Source organism: Seriola aureovittata, chromosome 5 (assembly GCF_021018895.1).
Source record: "Seriola aureovittata isolate HTS-2021-v1 ecotype China chromosome 5, ASM2101889v1, whole genome shotgun sequence".
In the NCBI taxonomy this organism is placed as follows: domain Eukaryota; kingdom Metazoa; phylum Chordata; class Actinopteri; order Carangiformes; family Carangidae; genus Seriola; species Seriola aureovittata.
This window is the reverse complement of record NC_079368.1, coordinates 28,605,762-28,624,608: the sequence shown is the minus strand read 5'-3', so window position 1 is coordinate 28,624,608 and position 18,847 is coordinate 28,605,762. Positions and strand designations below refer to the sequence as shown.

At 36.7% G+C, this 18,847-nt stretch overlaps 2 protein-coding genes across 4 annotated transcripts; both read left to right on the top strand.

Moving 5' to 3' along the window:
* The first annotated feature begins 1,294 nt into the window (after positions 1–1,294).
* On the top strand, positions 1,295–4,587 carry LOC130169876 (natterin-3-like). The gene is made up of 3 exons (XM_056376917.1): positions 1,295–1,313; positions 3,046–3,160; positions 3,457–4,587. Exons 2-3 carry the CDS (start codon positions 3,046–3,048, stop codon positions 4,545–4,547), a joined length of 1,206 nt encoding a protein of 401 aa, XP_056232892.1. The 5' UTR covers positions 1,295–1,313; the 3' UTR covers positions 4,548–4,587.
* A 1,054-nt stretch (positions 4,588–5,641) lies between these two features.
* On the top strand, positions 5,642–10,590 carry ptrh1 (peptidyl-tRNA hydrolase 1 homolog). 3 transcript variants are annotated; one of them, XM_056375344.1, is made up of 6 exons: positions 5,642–5,822; positions 6,191–6,319; positions 7,682–7,901; positions 8,841–8,940; positions 9,133–9,178; positions 9,689–10,590. In XM_056375344.1, the coding sequence occupies exons 2-6, from the start codon at positions 6,212–6,214 to the stop codon at positions 9,956–9,958; spliced, it is 744 nt and encodes a 247-aa protein (XP_056231319.1). In that variant the 5' UTR covers positions 5,642–5,822; positions 6,191–6,211; the 3' UTR covers positions 9,959–10,590. The 3 variants fall into 3 exon arrangements, with proteins under 3 accessions (XP_056231319.1, XP_056231318.1, XP_056231317.1); XM_056375343.1 differs by having other exon boundaries at positions 5,642–5,898; XM_056375342.1 differs by having other exon boundaries at positions 5,642–6,319.
* The last annotated feature ends 8,257 nt before the right edge of the window (positions 10,591–18,847 follow it).

Below are 18,847 nucleotides of genomic sequence, written 5' to 3'. Positions count from 1 at the left end.
CCCTGATAGACACAGGAATCCAGGCAAACTTATTTATGAAGCACTTTTAATGGGCTCATCAAAGAGTATCTTCACAGGAAGAGGAGGGGGGGATCAATAAAGAACCCTGTTATCATTATCACCATGAAGACTCTTTTTTACACTCCTGGAGAGCTGGTGTGTGCGTCCCAGTCAAGGACAAAGCAGGTCTCATGTCAGAACAGCACCGTTGCCTTTACCCAAGTACCTGGAGCTGGTTCTGGTTTGGATGGAAACTAAGACGACGTGGCAGAAATCATCTGAACCCACAGCCAAGCGGTTGTGTTTGAATAAAAGTAACAAGCTGAAAATATTCTCATAGTCTAGTGCCTCAAAATCATTCATTTCCAGTATGAAAGAGTTCAGAGTGCAATAACTTATAGATAACACAGGTTAGGTTAGGTGTAAGTCAGTGGTCAAGGATCCCTAAACTCAAGACCAAGGACCCTCATCTGATCAGATTTGTGCTTTTAGATGTTTTATTACAGAAAACATTTGAACCCATGATTAAAACAAATCTACATTCTGTCATTGTGTTACTTATGGATGGAAATAAAGTAAAAAATAAATTATACCCCTTCAAGGAACCCCGTGATGGACCCCTGGGGGACCCCAGACCCCACGTTAACAACCAAGCTACACTAAAACAACAAACCTTTAAGGTGTGTAGTAATGGTTCCCGATGCACAGAAACCTTTACATAGCACTGAAGGGAACAACAGCCTTATTTTACACCAGATATGAGCCCAAGAAGAAAGACCATTATATATATATATATATATATATATATAATATATATATATACATTCACATAGATATGTACATAACTGTATGCTGTTATTAAACACATCTAAATCTTCGGCCTTCAGGTGTGTAATTATATAAAGAAGTGAGGGAAGTATTTATGAGGATTATAAAGGTCACTGTTTTGAATCCAGGCCATCTCTGTTCTACACTGCACACACTGCTCTACCTGTGTCCTTGAACACACCTTGACACCAGAGGACAAGTGTTTGTGCTGATCAACCTTCCCACCTCCCTGTATCAGTTCTCAACATGTTAATCAGTAAAAATGTAATTTCAGAAGCTTCATGTTTTGGTTATTGTAACATCACATTTAACCTGAGCAGCAGCAGGAGTGTAAATCATGGTGTGAACACTGGGTCAATGGGCGAGAAGCTGCCGCTGCTCGCTCTCCTGTTTATGGGGGGGGGGGGGGGGCAATAAGAGTGCGGGGAGGTTTTAAAACTCAGCACATAGTGCAGGCAGCGTCACTGCAGGAGGAACCTGTCGAGGTAAAAACTGCTTCTATACGTCTGAATGAGGTTCTGGTGTGGGCTCATTTTCCTGATTAACAACACTGCATCATTTCACTGTGTAATTGTTGTCTGATACAAAACTGATCGATAATCAACAATAAATGATCTAAAAATATATGAAGAATCTGAAATCTTTTAAGAAATGCTGCTTGTTTTTTTCCTCTTTTTGTATCAAGAGAATATTATTTATCTTGATTTAATTATATAGATCTGTATTGACACAGTCTCATACCGTACTGGCGATTTTCTTGTTTCCTGTTCACTTACATGGACAGATACAACTGAGGACCTTTTCTACAGTATATTATACTATTCTATAAATTGTCTGTTTTGTTTTTTTAAAACTAAATCTGCACAATTATTGTAAAGTTCTTACACTTTGTGATTGAAGTGATGCTAATCCTGACGAAATTGACGCCAAATTTCTGTTTGTTTTTTTTAAACTACTCAACTTTAAATTTAAAGTTTATATCACAGACTCATGTTTTACCATAAAAATGTGTTTTTTACTCCTGATCTGAAAAACAAGACTCAAAAGTCTTAAACATCTATGATGACAAAACCTTTTAAACTTATTTTTAAAGGAGCGTTACACAATATCTGATCTTTATCGACCTCTATAGACGATCAGGAGGAATTGCAACATCCACATATTTAACCCAAATTTCCCTGGAGATCAATACGGTTTTATCTTATCTTCACTTGGTGATACATGGAGATGTCTTCCATCACTGACAGTGGTCTTTACATAAGCAACAAAGTAAAGCAGGTTTGTAATCAATGCACTTGTTAAAAAGAGACTTGTTAGAGGTTATTTATCAGGTAAAGGTAATACTCGATAAAAAAAAATAAGATGGAATCATGGGTTTGAATTTTTCACCCAGTGTGAACATCATGTAGCTTTAAAGAACATACAGGGTACAACAGAAAAACTTAAATTCTCATTCAGGAATCCAAAGATAAATTTTACCACATTTGGAAAGCATTAATTTTTAATTTTTAATTTTAAAGTAATAATTTGCAAATTTATGAATTCAATTTGCAAACTAATACTGATACATATTAAGAAAGAAAGATCACTGCCACATGAATCGTGCTTTGCACTTTCAGGACAGAATTGTAAGGAAGAAAATTGATTAGGCTACATGTCAATGATTTTCTACATGTGTTTATTAATTTCACCTGAATAAAGGAGGAAAAAAGGATACAATTTTTTATTTTTATCTCTGCTTTAATGTCTGTCTCTTATTTTATTTTTTATTTTGTTTTCTGTGTATCTGCTCCAGGAATTTATTTCCTATATTTCCTATATTCATTTGATTGTTCAAAGTTGAAAACCCCAATAAAAAGAGAGAGAGAGAAAAGAATATATTGTTTATCAGGCAGTGTGGAATAAAACCTTAGAGCTACTGAAGAGGAAACTGGAAGTTAAGTGATTTAACTTCATTAGTTTGAAGGGTTCTTGTTCCTTAAACCTGCTCAATGCAAAAACCATTAATTCAGTCATCAACATCAGCTGTTGGTGATATATTTAACTTCATTTAACCAGGAAATCAATGAGAATGAAAATCTCTTTTAGAAGGGGTCAGCGGTGAGCGCTGTGCGGGTAACGAGTGAAGCGTTTTGAGCGTTTTAGCCTTGCAGCTTCTCTACTAAGTAAATTCCCACTGATGTCGACGTGCCAGATGTGTTTCCGCTGTGTTTCCAGATGAGGTGGTGTGTCGCTGTCGTCCTGGCCGTGCTGCAGCTCTGCAGCCCAGCGCTGCAGTCTGACCCGCTGCTCTATGTCTCCCAGCTGCAGGACGGGCAAGAGAAACTCAGCAGTGAGTCACTTCGTAATGACACTGAAGAGTTACCTGCTGAGACACTGTGACGGAGAGTTCAATTCCAAAATAAGCTATTTACCATTTCAATAACTTGATGTCTGCTCTTTACAAAAGGGTTTGGGTTATCCACGAGTAGATATACTTGTTAATGTCCAGGTACAAAGTGTGTTGGTTTGGTACATCTGCCTGTTTTGGTCATGAACTCTCCAAATGTTCCACGTCAATATAGTTTTCTGAAATAATAATGTGTATATCTAAAACCAGTGCCATTTTCTTTCCGTCTTTTCACGCAGAGCCGTGGCTTAACCCCACTCTGGAAGATGTCATCCCTTCCCGGGAAGTCGTCAACCCCCCTCAAATTAGAGAGATCCAAGAAACTGAGACGACCTCACACTCCTTCCCCATGTTTGGCGAACACATCAACCTCAAATGGGTCACATGGAACGGCTCCCTCCCGAACGGCGCTGTCGCCATCTTCAACGGCTACACCGAACGCACGGACTACGTGTGCAAAGTCAACTGCGAGGCCGGCTTCTACACTCCCAGCAAAGGAAGCTTCTGCCAGTATCCCTACGCCGACAAAGAGTACGCATCCTCCAAGTTTGAAGTGCTGGTCAACGTGGACCACTTTGAGTTCCTGGCGTGGGTTGAAGATTCATACGGCTCTGTCCCCCAGTACGCCGTCAAAACTTGCCCCAACTCGGACATCTATGTGGGGAAAAACAAGTATGGTCTTGGCAAAGTGGTGGCCCAACACGAGGCTTTCTTCCTCCCCTGGGAGGGCGATGAGTACTGGTACAAGAGTTACCAGGTCCTGGCTATCAACAGAGACAGCTACAGCCAGCACATCTCTCATGTGGAGTACGCCATCGACCAGATGGAGCTGTTCCACCATCCTCCGGAGGCCCTGAAGCTCACCAAGGTCACCAACCTGGAGTGCAGAAACGTGGCGAAGACAGTCCAGCTGGAGAAGACCAGCACAGTGGAGAAAACCTGGGACATCGGCAGAGAAACCCGCAACGGCTCCATCTCCACCATGAAGGCCAAGGTGCCCATCCTCGGCCCGGGGACGGTGGACTTCACCAAAGAGCAGACGGTGACCTTCTCAGAGGGAACCACAATGGCCGAGTCTGTCAGTCACTCTGTCTCTGTGGAGCTGCTGGTCCCACCCAACCACTCCTGCGCCGTGAGGATGGACGGCAGGAAGATGACGGCCGACATCCCCTTCACCGGCAGGCTGAGCAGGACCAACCACAACGGAGACACCCACTGGACGTACATCACGGGCACCTACGACGGCGTGAGCGTCGGAGAGATCAACGCTATAGTCGAGAGATGTCAGCCGGTGCCTGACGCTGATCCCTGTCCCCCAGCTCAGGACTGATGACCAGTCTGATGATGAAAAACTCTGTTTTCCAAATAAAACACATTAAAAAAAATCAAGGAGTTTCTTTGTTCTTTTTCGTCCTTCAACTGAGATATTTTGGACAAGTTACTGTATTTTAAAATTGGTTAGCTAGGTATACTCTTTATTCAATCTTGATATCAATATTTTGAATCAATATTTCATAATGATATTGACTGTTAACTAAAAATACACTTTATTTCTACAGCACCTTTCAAAACCAGAGTTTAAAAGATACCAAAAAATACAACAATTAATATGATGAATTCTCAAACTTTGGAGAATTTAAATAAGACAAAGTAGAAACGATATAGAACCATTTGTTGGATCCATGTTTTTTATTTGATTATTTTCATCTCCCATATCATCACAGGTATCATTTTAAAGCTCTCTCTCTCCTGCATAAGGTGATCAGGTCCAAACATGGTCATTTTCTTTGTATCAGCAGCCAATCATGAAAGTGAAAATGAAAGTGAAATTTTGCTAAAGTATCTTTAAAGGCCATTTTCAAAGAGTTTTTTCCCCTCATACTCTAGAAATTTCAGTTGTACTTACACCAAACCTTCCAATTTTATTATTATCTATATTCTGAAGGTTTTTACTGATGAGTTTATTAATGAATCATTCATAGCCTAATTTATATTAACATTTTACTCCTAAGCATGGATTTTTAAAAATATTTATTTTTTGATTTATAGAATGATAAAAAAAGAGATATCCAAAATCCCTTCTCTAAAAACATTTGACTCTAATATCTTAACAAAATGAAACAAGATTTTTGAACCTGGCTTTATGTGCTATTTTGTGCTAATTATTAATTAAATAATGCATAATTTGCATATTTAAGCATAAAGTTTCAGAAAACGTATAATATGAAAAACAACTGTCTTCATGTAAGTAATCAACTGGGGAAGTTTCATGGTCATATCTATTAAAACCTTTACCCCCATCCACCTGTAGTGTCTTGCCCTTGCCTGCCGCGCCGCTAGATGGCGCTGCAGCCCGCAGGAGCAGGAAAAGCCTGTTGGCTCGTGTTGTCTTTATGACGCTCATTGACTGGTGTGATGGAGAGACATGACAGGAGGACAAGCTAATAGTTAGCTCTGTGAAAGTTCAGAGGAATTTAAACAGGAATTTGCAAATAAATTATAAATTTAACTGGTATCATATGTTGTCGCACTGGCGCCAAATGTTCTCACCGTGTTGTTTTAAGTGTGTGTGTCGGTGTTACGCTGACTTGTTTTACCTGACAAGGTACAGTAAGCTAACGTTAGCCAGCTAGCAACACCAGTCAAAGTTACCTTCACATAGTTTAAGACATAAATACGAGGTAAAAACTTTCTCTGTGGAGTGAGGGGTTCGTGTTAAGGTTTTTTTTATTTTTAAAAACGTAATAAAAAGCAAAAATACAGACATAATGCCTAAAGATTTATACAGTGAAACCCCATAGAGAAATCAGCCCATTATCAGAATCAACATGTATTATATTCTAATAGTAAATTAAAGTTAAAAATATCTGAAGTTTGACTTAATAACAAGAGCTGACAGTTTGTTTCATAGGCCGAATGAAAAAAGTCCCATTTTTAAGCAACTTTTGTCGTTATTTGTCACATTTTTTCAAGACGCTGTTGAACTTTGTCACAATGCGACGACTTTTGACAAGAGTCATAAATAGAGTTTTGCTGAGTGAACCGTTTACACATGCGATGGGCTTTGAAGCTGAAATACACTCACACGCCCACCGGAAGCTGGTAAGTGTAAAAAGTTACTGACATTATCAACATTTTACTTCAGGTTTATTTAGCCTCGGTAGTCGCCTGTAAGGATTTGTCAAATCCCACCAAACATCCCTCCAAAATCTGGTGTTTGAGTTTTATTTTGGCGATTTGTCAAAGTAAACATGTTATAATTTAAGTTTGAAAAAGATTTTCTGAGTCCGTGTTAGTCATTTTTCAATTCGGCATAATTGTCATACTAATGCGTTGCTGCTTCGTGTCAGATATTTGCACAAAACATCCTGAGAAAATGTGTCATTTCTAACCGGCCATACTGTTGCAACCGAGCAAGGCAACACTAAATTGATAGATTTCTGGATTGGGGTTCGGTTTGTAATGTCAGTGGTTTAGTTTGTCCAAGGAGTTTAGCCTCAAAAATCACAGAACAAAACACATAATAGACATACTATAAGATATGTACATTATTTCCTTTGTGGCACCATAACTGTGTTAACTTGTCCTTGCCTTTTTGCTGCATCCTGTTCAAGTAAAAATGGATAAAAGCTCAGTGTGTAGAAGCAGAACACAATGTTCGCAGTGTGTCAGCAGCCATAGAGTCTAATACAATGTAGTCTATAGTATTTCTGTTAACAGCTGTGTCTGCTGCCAGCGGATCAGTACCATCAGTGCTAGGCAGTGGATGTATGTCTGTTTTGTGTGTTTATGTCAGCCTCAGCTCTCCCTGGATTTTTCTGTGAAGATGAATAAGCTTTGTGGCAGCAAAAAGCCTTTGTCATTACTCTTTTCTGTGTTTGTTTTTAATTCTATTAATTGAATGTGACTCATTTTTAAAATTACATTCATCACAATTTCAGATGCACATACCTCATACTGTATAACCCAATATAAAATAAGGTTTTAAAAATCAATGCCATCCACATTCATTTTACCAAACTAAATTTATTTATATTACATTTAAAAATATTTTAAGACAAACTTGATTGGTGACGTAAGGCTGATGTCACTGCATATTTTTCTTACTGTCAACAAATTCCAAGAAAACCAATAGTGTGTCTAAGCCCCGAGCCCAACATGTAAAACTTTAAAATCACCAAACAAATATGTAGGTTAATTTAAAAAAAAAAAAAAAAGGAATTTCCTTAATCTGCTTAAATCTGATCTGAATAAAAAGTAAATAGATTAAAAACTATTCATGGAAAACATCTTCACTTTACTTTTAGAGCCTAAAACTTTTGCACAGTGCTGCAGAAGAACGATAAATTGAATACAAAGCTGTTTCATTACAGAACTGATAGCTTTAGTGTGTGTGTGTGTGTGTGTGTGTGTGTGTGTGTGTGTGTGTGTGTGTGTGTGTGTGTGTGTGTGTGTGTGTGTCAGGTGGTGGGGCTGGGTAACCCGGGGATGGATGATACCAGACACAACGTTGGCATGGCGGTGCTCGGCGAGCTCGCTGCCCGGCTCGGCGTGGCTGACCGTTGGCGTGGCGACAAGCACGTGTCTGGTGAGGTCATCGTGTCAGAGGTCCAACACACACGAGTGGTGCTGCTCCGTCCCAGGCTGCTGATGAACATCAACGGGGTGTCAGTGGCCAAAGCAGGTGAGGTCACTGTGTGTGTGTGTGTGTGTGTGTGTGTGTGTGTGTGTGTGTGTGTGTGTGTGTGTGTGTGTGTGTGTTGTAACTCTATTGTGTTTGTTTATCTCGCTGATGTTGTATTTATGAGCTCAGGTTTGTTTTCAGTTTTATCTCCATGTCCTCTTCTGTCCCTCCCTGTTGTTTGTTTTGTTTACTCTATAAACACATTTGATTGGACTCTTCAGTCTCTCTCTCTCTGGAGCACTTTTATTTCTCATCTAATAAATTGCCTCTGTGGGAGAAATATTAATTAAACAGAAACTGAATTAACAACAGCTGAGTCACACTGTGTGTGTGTGTGTGTGTGTGTGTGTGTGTGTGTGTGTGTGTGTGTGTGTGTGTGTGCGTGTGCTGGGAATTACAAATGAATGAACATGTTAACATCAACTGACAAATACGGTGGATACTGTTTTCAGTAGCAGCCTTTCAATTAGACGTCATTTTATTTGCTCAGTGAAACAATAATGCAGAACACTGGCTGCTTCCGTCTCCTCGGATATAAAGATCTGCTGCTTTTCTCTGTTTCATATCACTGTAAATTGAATGTTTTGAGGCTTAAAGCTGTTGGTCAGACAGGAACAGGCAGCTGAACCTGTGATGACTAGACCAGAATAGACTGAACAAATAATTAAAAAAACAGCTTTAATTGAACATGGAAATAAAGTTTAATTGCTGCACATCTGCTAATATTCCTGGAGTGATCAAATTACCGAATGTTATTTTAAATCTCCCAAAATACAGATGACATAGTTGATGTTATATATTATATATTATATATTATAATCCTGAAGCAACAGCTAAACATGAGTTTCTTATTAACGTATTCCAGGTATGTTCATATTTGGGTTTGGATACCTGATGCCATGTTGAATATTTTATGATGTGACGTCTCGTCCTCTCCAGCTGGTAAATACGGCATCAAGCCTGAAGACGTCCTGCTGATCCACGATGAACTGGACAAACCTCTGGGGAAGATCGCCATCAAACATGGAGGAAGTGCCAGGTGGGGCATGTAAATAAATGAATTGCTGGTGATGTAGTTCTCTAACAACAGCTCAGACAACACTTTCTCTTACTATGTCACGTGACTGACAAGATGGAGTGGAGCAATAATAAACGTGACAATTACAAATATAAGAAAATTGCACATTGTTGAATATTTGTTTGTGCATTAACTCTGACTTCCTCCTCACAGAGGTCATAATGGAGTCCGCTCCTGTGTGGACTGTCTTCAGACTGATGTAAGTCACATGTTACATACAAACAACAAACAGGAAGTGTTTATCGGGGGGGTTCACCACTGCATGTTGTAGTCTGATTTTATCTTAGCTTTATGTTTGATTTGTATTTCATTTTATTGTCTTTTAAACTGATGGTGACAGTTCAGACATGTTTGAGCCCAGAGTTACTTTAAACACTGAACTCCACAGCGGTTGTTGATGAGACAGAAGGAAATCCAAAGATGGAAGAAGCTCAGTACTCAGAGAAAAATGAATATATATGTATATTTACATAAACAATAAATACAACTGGGGAAAAAGGGAGGCACATATTACAGATGTACTGCACGGATGAAAGTGCAGAATTGAATAAAAGTTTCTTGAGCTCGCTGCTGGAATTCTGCTGTTGAAACAAAATAAAAATAGACAAAAAAATCTTTTTATTATTGCAAATTAAAACAAATGAAGCACAGACTAATAGACTAACCAGCAGGACCCCCCCCCCCCCCCCCCCCCCCCCGTCTCCTGCAGGTGATGCTCAGACTTCGTGTCGGGATCGGACGGCCGACGGGGAAAACGGCGGTGGATCGTTACGTTCTGGGTCGGTTCTCCTCGGAGGAGAAGAAGGTTCTGGACTCTGTTCTGGTCCAGAGCGTGGACCTCCTCCTCTCCCAGCTCTCCCAGCAGGACTCCCAGTCCCCCTCCTCCTCACCAGCAGGGGGCACACAAGCAGCAGGGAAGAGAGAGGGGAGGGAGCGCTCGGTCTCTCCAGCTGAGGACTCTGCTGCTGCTCAGAGCTGAAGTTTCAAACAGCTGCCTCCAGGAGGAAACGTGACATAAGATGAAACATAAAGGTTCATCACTGAGACTGTATTTATTCTCTGGCTGTTAAAAGGTTTAAAAGAGACAATCTACCTCTGAAACTGCACGAAAAGACTCAACATGATACAACCACGCAGACAGACGAGCTGCCTCTGCTGATGCGTTTGTACGTCAGCTGGTTCAAGAACGAAACATTTCCTTCATAAAAACATAAAAACCTCAATGAACTGATTCTGTTTTTATTCACATTTATCTGATTGTTGGTTGTCGATTCCTCAAAAACCTGCGAACGAGTTCAGTCAAAGTTGGTGGAAAGAATTTGTTGAGGATATCTAACGTTACAGGACGTGACATGTTTGAAACATTTAGATATTTTCTCCAAAAAACAGAAATACTGAATGTGAATGGGAGGTTAAAAACAAACGATGTCACAGAGACACTGTTTTTAAATCACATTTATTGTGTAATACCATCAATCACCATGTGATGATGTAACATCAGCTCATGTTCTGTAGCAGCAGAGTGTTTCCTCTGTGTAAAGTCAAAGAGACAAACTCTGAATATGTAAATGACAAAGAAATAAAAAAGTCTGTTATTGAAGAGAAACTTAACACCCGGCCGACTAGCAGTTGTTTCTTCTTCTGTGGTTGAATGTTGATGTGTTTTAGTCAAGATCGTTCAGGATCACTTCACCCTCATCTGTCCTCACCTGCAGCTGTGGACAGAAACATTTCAGAGCTACAATCACATCAATGGATTCTACTGTAACAGGTTTAGGTTGTTCTACACTTGTGAGGACCCTCGGTGACATAATGATATAACTCTAACCTCAGTCATCACTACTAAATCCCTGTGAGTGTGAAACCTCAGACCGTCCTGTGGAGGTCTGTCGCCAAGAGAGAGACACACACACATACACACACACACACACACCCTGCTCTCCTCCCTGATGTGGCTCTTTTGGCTAAAAACATATTGATTTCCCCTCCTGATTGTCACACTAATTACACTCTTCATCAATTAGCTGCCTTTAATGAGTTGCATCGAGTCAAGAGGCGCACTGCGTTCTCACACTGCGGAGAATGCCGAGAGGAGGGAGGTGTGGTGATGGTGGTGGTGGTGGGGGTGGGGGGTGTTGGTGGGGGGGCAGGAGGTGGCGGACAAAAAAAGCCAGAAAAGAGCATATAAAACAGCGGAAAGAGGCCGACGCGCCGCTGAATGAGGGAAATCAATACAAAGGAGGCCGGTAGATTGCGATGGAGGGCTGAAGAAGAAAGGCAGCGAGAAACAAAAGGAGCCAAACATTGTTTAGGTTTGTTTGAGGCCTTCTGTCCTGCCGTAGCTCAGAGTCACAATAGCTGCAGGGACACACTTGTGGACATGAGGAACGGAGGGGGAGGGGGGGGGCTCAACTCAAAGGAAACTTCTTCACTCTATGACAACCCCCACCACACACACACACACACACACACACACACACACTGAGCACCCCTCACCCTCCCCGTCTTTCTGTGCTGTGACCCCGTTGAGCCACCCTTCGCCTCCATCAGGCCACTTTCTCAGCCCCTCCTCGCTGGTCAGCTTTAGGAGGCTTCACCAGCCGCTTCAATAACTTTTCTTCTGCAGGGGTCAGAGGTCAGCAACAGGCTGGACACCCGGGCCTATAGAGGAGACCTGAAATTTATTCAGGAATGGGACTCCCACCCCCCAATCTCCCCCGATGCTCTACGGCCAGCGGCCCGGTGGGGGGTCTTCCCACAGATGTGCTAACTCTGCAGTAACACAAAACAAGCCCACACACTCCACTCATCCTGAGAAGGCTAATTAGCAGAGCTGCATTAAGGGAATATACACATTTACACTCTTTTAAAACCATAATCAAGAGTCATGCCATCAGGATTCATGGTTCCCACTTCTGACTGTGATGATCCTCTAACTTCCTGCTCCACCAAGAGGTTTTTTTTCTTTGTGAAAATCTCTTGACACCTATAAGATGGATTGCCATGAAATTTGCTATTGATACTCACATCCCTCATGGGATGGATTCTAGTGACTGAGGTTTCACTGATTCAGTGAAATGTCTCAGCATCTACTTGATGGATTGTTATTGTTGAGACATTCATAGTTCCCAGATGATGTGACAGTGAGGCTTATATCTGTGGTTTTTATTTAAATATCTCTACAACTTTCAGATGGATTTTTACTGCTAATTACCAAAATATTTTCATGCTAACATGCTAAAATAAGATGGTAAACAAATGCTAAACACCAGCATGTTAGCACTGTGAGCATGTTAGCACCTCAAAGCACCAGATGTCAGGTGCTACTTCACATCTGGACCAATTCTGGAGCACACAGAGAAAATCCTCTGGCTGTCGCAGTTTAACAACCACAATCTGCCCACATGTGGAAGTATATGGTCCAGACTCGGGCCGAGAACCCAGGCCTATGTGGGGCCAGAGATTTCATTTTGTTGCAGCCTCACAGAGCTGCTAGCATGACTGTAGACTCTTGTTATACTGACACTGAATCAAATTACTTTAATGCAGAGGAATGTTATATTCCCACCAACTCTGCAGCTGCACTCAGCTCATATTTTTGGTTTTGAGGCACATCACTCCATGATTTTAGTCTCCAGCAGAAAATTCATCAGATGCACTTCCTGGTCTGGTCATGATGTATCCATGCAACAAAGAAGGTCATCCTGTCTGCATCTCTGAATGAACCTTCATGTGTTGAAGCTCATCACGCCGTCTGTCTCTTGTGTTTCTGGTCTTCCTCGTTCCATATGGCACCGGCACCCAGAGAACGGTTTCTGACCACAGTTACCAGCCCTGTTACCCTGGCAACCTGTTGCACCACCACCCTGCTGCATAGGCATGTGGTGCTAGAGGTGCTTCTCACAGTGACAGTGGCTCTCACTCTGTGTCCCTGGAGTCTGATGTTAGATGATAAATAATAATAAATATCAGAGGTCACCAAACTTTTTCACTTTTCTCAGTGTTTTGACACTGGAAGTTCTTCTATCAACTTATATGGATTATTGCAATCTAATATCTATGTAACATCTACCAGTCACAAACATTTTGTTTGCATTGAATTCCATTTCTTATCAAAAAACTTGCATTTACTGTGCTATCTTTACCAGTTGTATTGTCATTAATATGGAAAAGCCTGTGAAATATAAATATACTATATTGTTTTTATGCCTTACACTAATATGAAGTTTCATGCCTTACTATACTATGACTTTTTTTTATGACATTTTAAGCCTGACTATATTATGACGTTTTTATGAATTTTCATGCGTTACAATACTATGATGTTTTTATGACTTTTCCTCTTACTATACAATGACATTTTATGCCTTACTATACTATGACGTTTTTATGCCATTTGACATTTTCATGATGATGTTTTACGACTTTTTATGCCTTACTATACGATAATGGTTTTTATGATGTTTTATGATGTTTTATTCCTGCCTACACTATAACTTTTTGTACCTTACTATACTATGACTTTTCATGCCATACTATACTATGACATTTTTGGCATTTTTCTACTATACTATACCAAGATTTTTTTGGCATTTTTATGCCTAATTATATTATTTCGTCTCATGCCTTGCCATACTATGATGTTTTTATGACATTTTATGCCTTAATATGGTATGATGTATTTTTGACATTTTATGCCATACTATACTATGACATTTTTAGCATTTTTCCGCTATACTATACTTTGACGTTTTTTGGCATTTTTATGCATAATTATATTATTTCGTCTCATGCCTCAACATACTATGACGTTTTTATGACTTTTTATGCATTAATACACTATGATGTTTTTTTGAAGTTTTATGCCATACTATACTATTACATTTTTGGCATTTTTATGCCATACTATACATTGACGTTTTTTTGCATTTTTGTGCATAATTATATTATTTTGTCTCATGCCTTGCCATACTATGATGTTTTTATGACTTTTTATGCCTTAATACACTATGATGTTTTTTTTATGTTTTATGCCATACTATACTATGAAATGTTTCATCATTTTTCTGCTATACTATACATTGACGTTTTTTGGCATTTTTATGCATAATTATATTATTTCTTCTCATTCCTTGCCATACTATAACATTTATATGACCTTTTATGCATTAATACACTATGATGTTTTTTTGACGTTTTATGCCAAACTATACTATGACATTTTTAGCATTTTTCTGCTATACTATACTTTGACGTTTTTTGGCATTTTTATGCATAATTATATTTTTTCATCTCATGCCTTGCCATACTATGACGTTTTTATAACATTTTATGCCTTAATATGGTATGATGTATTCTTAACGTTTTATGCCATACTATACTATGAAATGTTTCATCATTTTTCTGCTATACTATACATTGACGTTTTTTGGCATTTTTATGCATAATTATATTATTTCTTCTCATTCCTTGCCATGCTATAACATTTATATGACCTTTTATGCATTAATACACTATGATGTTTTTTTGACGTTTTATGCCATACTATACTATGACATTTTTGTCATTTTTCTGCTATATGATACTAAAATTTTTTTGGCATTTTTATGCTTAATTATATTTTTTCATCTCATGCCTTGCCATACTATGACGTTTTTATGACATTTTATGCCTTAATATGGTATGATGTATTCTTGACGTTTTATGCCATACTATACTATGACATTTTTCGTCATTTTTCTGCTATACTATACATTGACGTTTTTTGGCATTTTTATGCATAATTATATTATTTCTTCTCATTCCTTGCCATGCTATAACATTTATATGACCTTTTATGCATTAATACACTATGATGTTTTTTTGACGTTTTATGCCAAACTATACTATGACATTTTTGTCATTTTTCTGCTATATTATACTAAAATTTTTTTGGCATTTTTATGCTTAATTACATTATTTCGTCTCATGCCTTGACGTTTTTATGACATTTTATGCCTTAATATGGTATGATGTATTTTTGATGTTTTATGCCATACTATACTATGACATTTTTAGCATTTTTCTGCTATACTATACTTTGACGTTTTTTGGCATTTTTATGCATAATTATATTTTTTCATCTCATGCCTTGCCATACTATGACGTTTTTATGACATTTTATGCCTTAATATGGTATGATGTATTCTTGACGTTTTATGCCATACTATACTATGAAATGTTTCATCATTTTTCTGCTATACTATACATTGACGTTTTTTGGCATTTTTCTGCTATACTATACATTGACGTTTTTTGGCATTTTTATGCATAATTATATTATTTCGTCTCATGCCTTGCCATACTATGACGTTTTTATGACTTTTTATGCCTTAATACACTATGATGTTTTTTTTATGTTTTATGCCATACTATACTATGACATTTTAAGCATTTTTCTGCTATACTATACTTTGACGTTTTTTGGCATTTTTATGCATAATTATATTATTTTTTCTCATTCCTTGCCATGCTATAACATTTATATGACCTTTTATGCATTAATACACTATGATGTTTTTTGGCATTTTTCTGCTATACTATACTTTGACATTTTTGGCATTTTTATGCCTAATTATATTATTTCGTCTCATGCCTCGACATACTATGACGTTTTTATGACATTTTATGCCTTTATATGGTATGATGTATTTTTGACATTTTATGCCATACTATACTATGACATTTTTGGCATTTTTCTACTATACTATACCAAGATTTTTTTGGCATTTTTATGCCTAATTATATTATTTCGTCTCATACCTTCACATACTATGACAATTATAGGACATTTTATGCATAACTATATTATTTCGTCTCATACCTTCACATACTATGACGTTTTTATGACATTTTATGCCTTAATATGGTATGATGTATTTTTTATGTTTTTTGGCATTTTTATGCATATTATATTATTTCATCTCATGCCTTGCCATACTATGACAATTATAGGACATTTTATGCATTAATATACTATGATTTTTTCTAACGTTTTATGCCATACTATACTATTACATTTTTTGGCATTTTTCTGCCTTACTATACTTTCACGTTTTTTTGGCATTTTTATGCATAATTATATTATTTCATCTAATTCCTTGCCATGCTATAACATTTATATGACCTTTTATGCATTAATACACTATGATGTTTTTTTGACGTTTTATGCCAAACTATACTATGACATTTTTGTAATTTTTCTGCTATATTATACTAAAATTTTTTTGGCATTTTTATGCTTAATTATATTATTTCGTCTCATGCCTTGACGTTTTTATGACATTTTATGCCTTAATATGGTATGATGTATTTTTGATGTTTTATGCCATACTATACTATGACATTTTTAGCATTTTTCTGCTATACTATACTTTGACGTTTTTTGGCATTTTTATGCATAATTATATTTTTTCAACTCATGCCTTGCCATACTATGACGTTTTTATGACATTTTATGCCTTAATATGGTATGATGTATTCTTGACGTTTTATGCCATACTATACTATGAAATGTTTCATCATTTTTCTGCTATACTATACATTGACGTTTTTTGGCATTTTTATGCATAATTATATTATTTCTTCTCATTCCTTGCCATGCTATAACATTTATATGACCTTTTATGCATTAATACACTATGATGTTTTTTTGACGTTTTATGCCATACTATACTATGACATTTTTGTCATTTTTCTGCTATATTATACTAAAATTTTTTTGGCATTTTTATGCTTAATTATATTTTTTCATCTCATGCCTTGCCATACTATGACGTTTTTATGACATTTTATGCCTTAATATGGTATGATGTATTCTTGACGTTTTATGCCATACTATACTATGACATTTTTCGTCATTTTTCTGCTATACTATACATTGACGTTTTTTGGCATTTTTATGCATAATTATATTATTTCTTCTCATTCCTTGCCATGCTATAACATTTATATGACCTTTTATGCATTAATACACTATGATGTTTTTTTGACGTTTTATGCCATACTATACTATGACATTTTTGTCATTTTTCTGCTATATTATACTAAAATTTTTTTGGCATTTTTATGCTTAATTACATTATTTCGTCTCATGCCTTGACGTTTTTATGACATTTTATGCCTTAATATGGTATGATGTATTTTTGATGTTTTATGCCATACTATACTATGACATTTTTAGCATTTTTCTGCTATACTATACTTTGACGTTTTTTGGCATTTTTATGCATAATTATATTTTTTCATCTCATGCCTTGCCATACTATGACGTTTTTATGACATTTTATGCCTTAATATGGTATGATGTATTCTTGACGTTTTATGCCATACTATACTATGAAATGTTTCATCATTTTTCTGCTATACTATACATTGACGTTTTTTGGCATTTTTATGCATAATTATATTATTTCTTCTCATTCCTTGCCATGCTATAACATTTATATGACCTTTTATGCATTAATACACTATGATGTTTTTTTGACGTTTTATGCCATACTATACTATGACATTTTTGTCATTTTTCTGCTATATTATACTAAAATTTTTTTGGCATTTTTATGCTTAATTATATAATTTCATCTCATGCCTTGCCATACTATGACGTTTTTATGACATTTTATGCCTTAATATGGTATGATGTATTCTTGACGTTTTATGCCATACTATACTATGACATTTTTCGTCATTTTTCTGCTATACTATACATTGACGTTTTTTGGCATTTTTATGCATAATTATATTATTTCGTCTCATGCCTTGCCATACTATGACGTTTTTATGACTTTTTATGCCTTAATACACTATGATGTTTTTTTTATGTTTTATGCCATACTATACTATGACATTTTAAGCATTTTTCTGCTATACTATACTTTGACGTTTTGTGGCATTTTTATGCATAATTATATTATTTTTTCTCATTCCTTGCCATGCTATAACATTTATATGACCTTTTATGCATTAATACACTATGATGTTTTTTTGGCATTTTTCTGCTATACTATACTTTGACATTTTTTGGCATTTTTATGCCTAATTATATTATTTCGTCTCATGCCTCGACATACTATGACGTTTTTATGACATTTTATGCCTTTATATGGTATGATGTATTTTTGACATTTTATGCCATACTATACTATGACATTTTTGGCATTTTTCTACTATACTATACCAAGATTTTTTTGGCATTTTTATGCCTAATTATATTATTTCGTCTCATACCTTCACATACTATGACAATTATAGGACATTTTATGCATAACTATATTATTTCGTCTCATACCTTCACATACTATGACGTTTTTATGACATTTTATGCCTTAATATGGTATGATGTATTTTTTATGTTTTTTGGCATTTTTATGCATATTATATTATTTCATCTCATGCCTTGCCATACTATGACAATTATAGGACATTTTATGCATTAATATACTATGATTTTTTCTAACGTTTTATGCCATACTATACTATAACATTTTTTGGCATTTTTCTGCCTTACTATACTTTCATGTTTTTTTGGCATTTTTATGCATAATTATATTATTTCATCTAATTCCTTGCCATGCTATAACATTTATATGACCTTTTATGCATTAATACACTATGATGTTTTTTTGAAGTTTTATGCCATACTATACATTGACGTTTTTTTGCATTTTTGTGCATAATTATATTATTTTGTCTCATGCCTTGCCATACTATGACGTTTTTATGACTTTTTATGCCTTAATACACTATGATGTTTTTTTTATGTTTTATGCCATACTATACTATGACATTTTTAGCATTTTTCTGCTATACTATACATTGACGTTTTTTG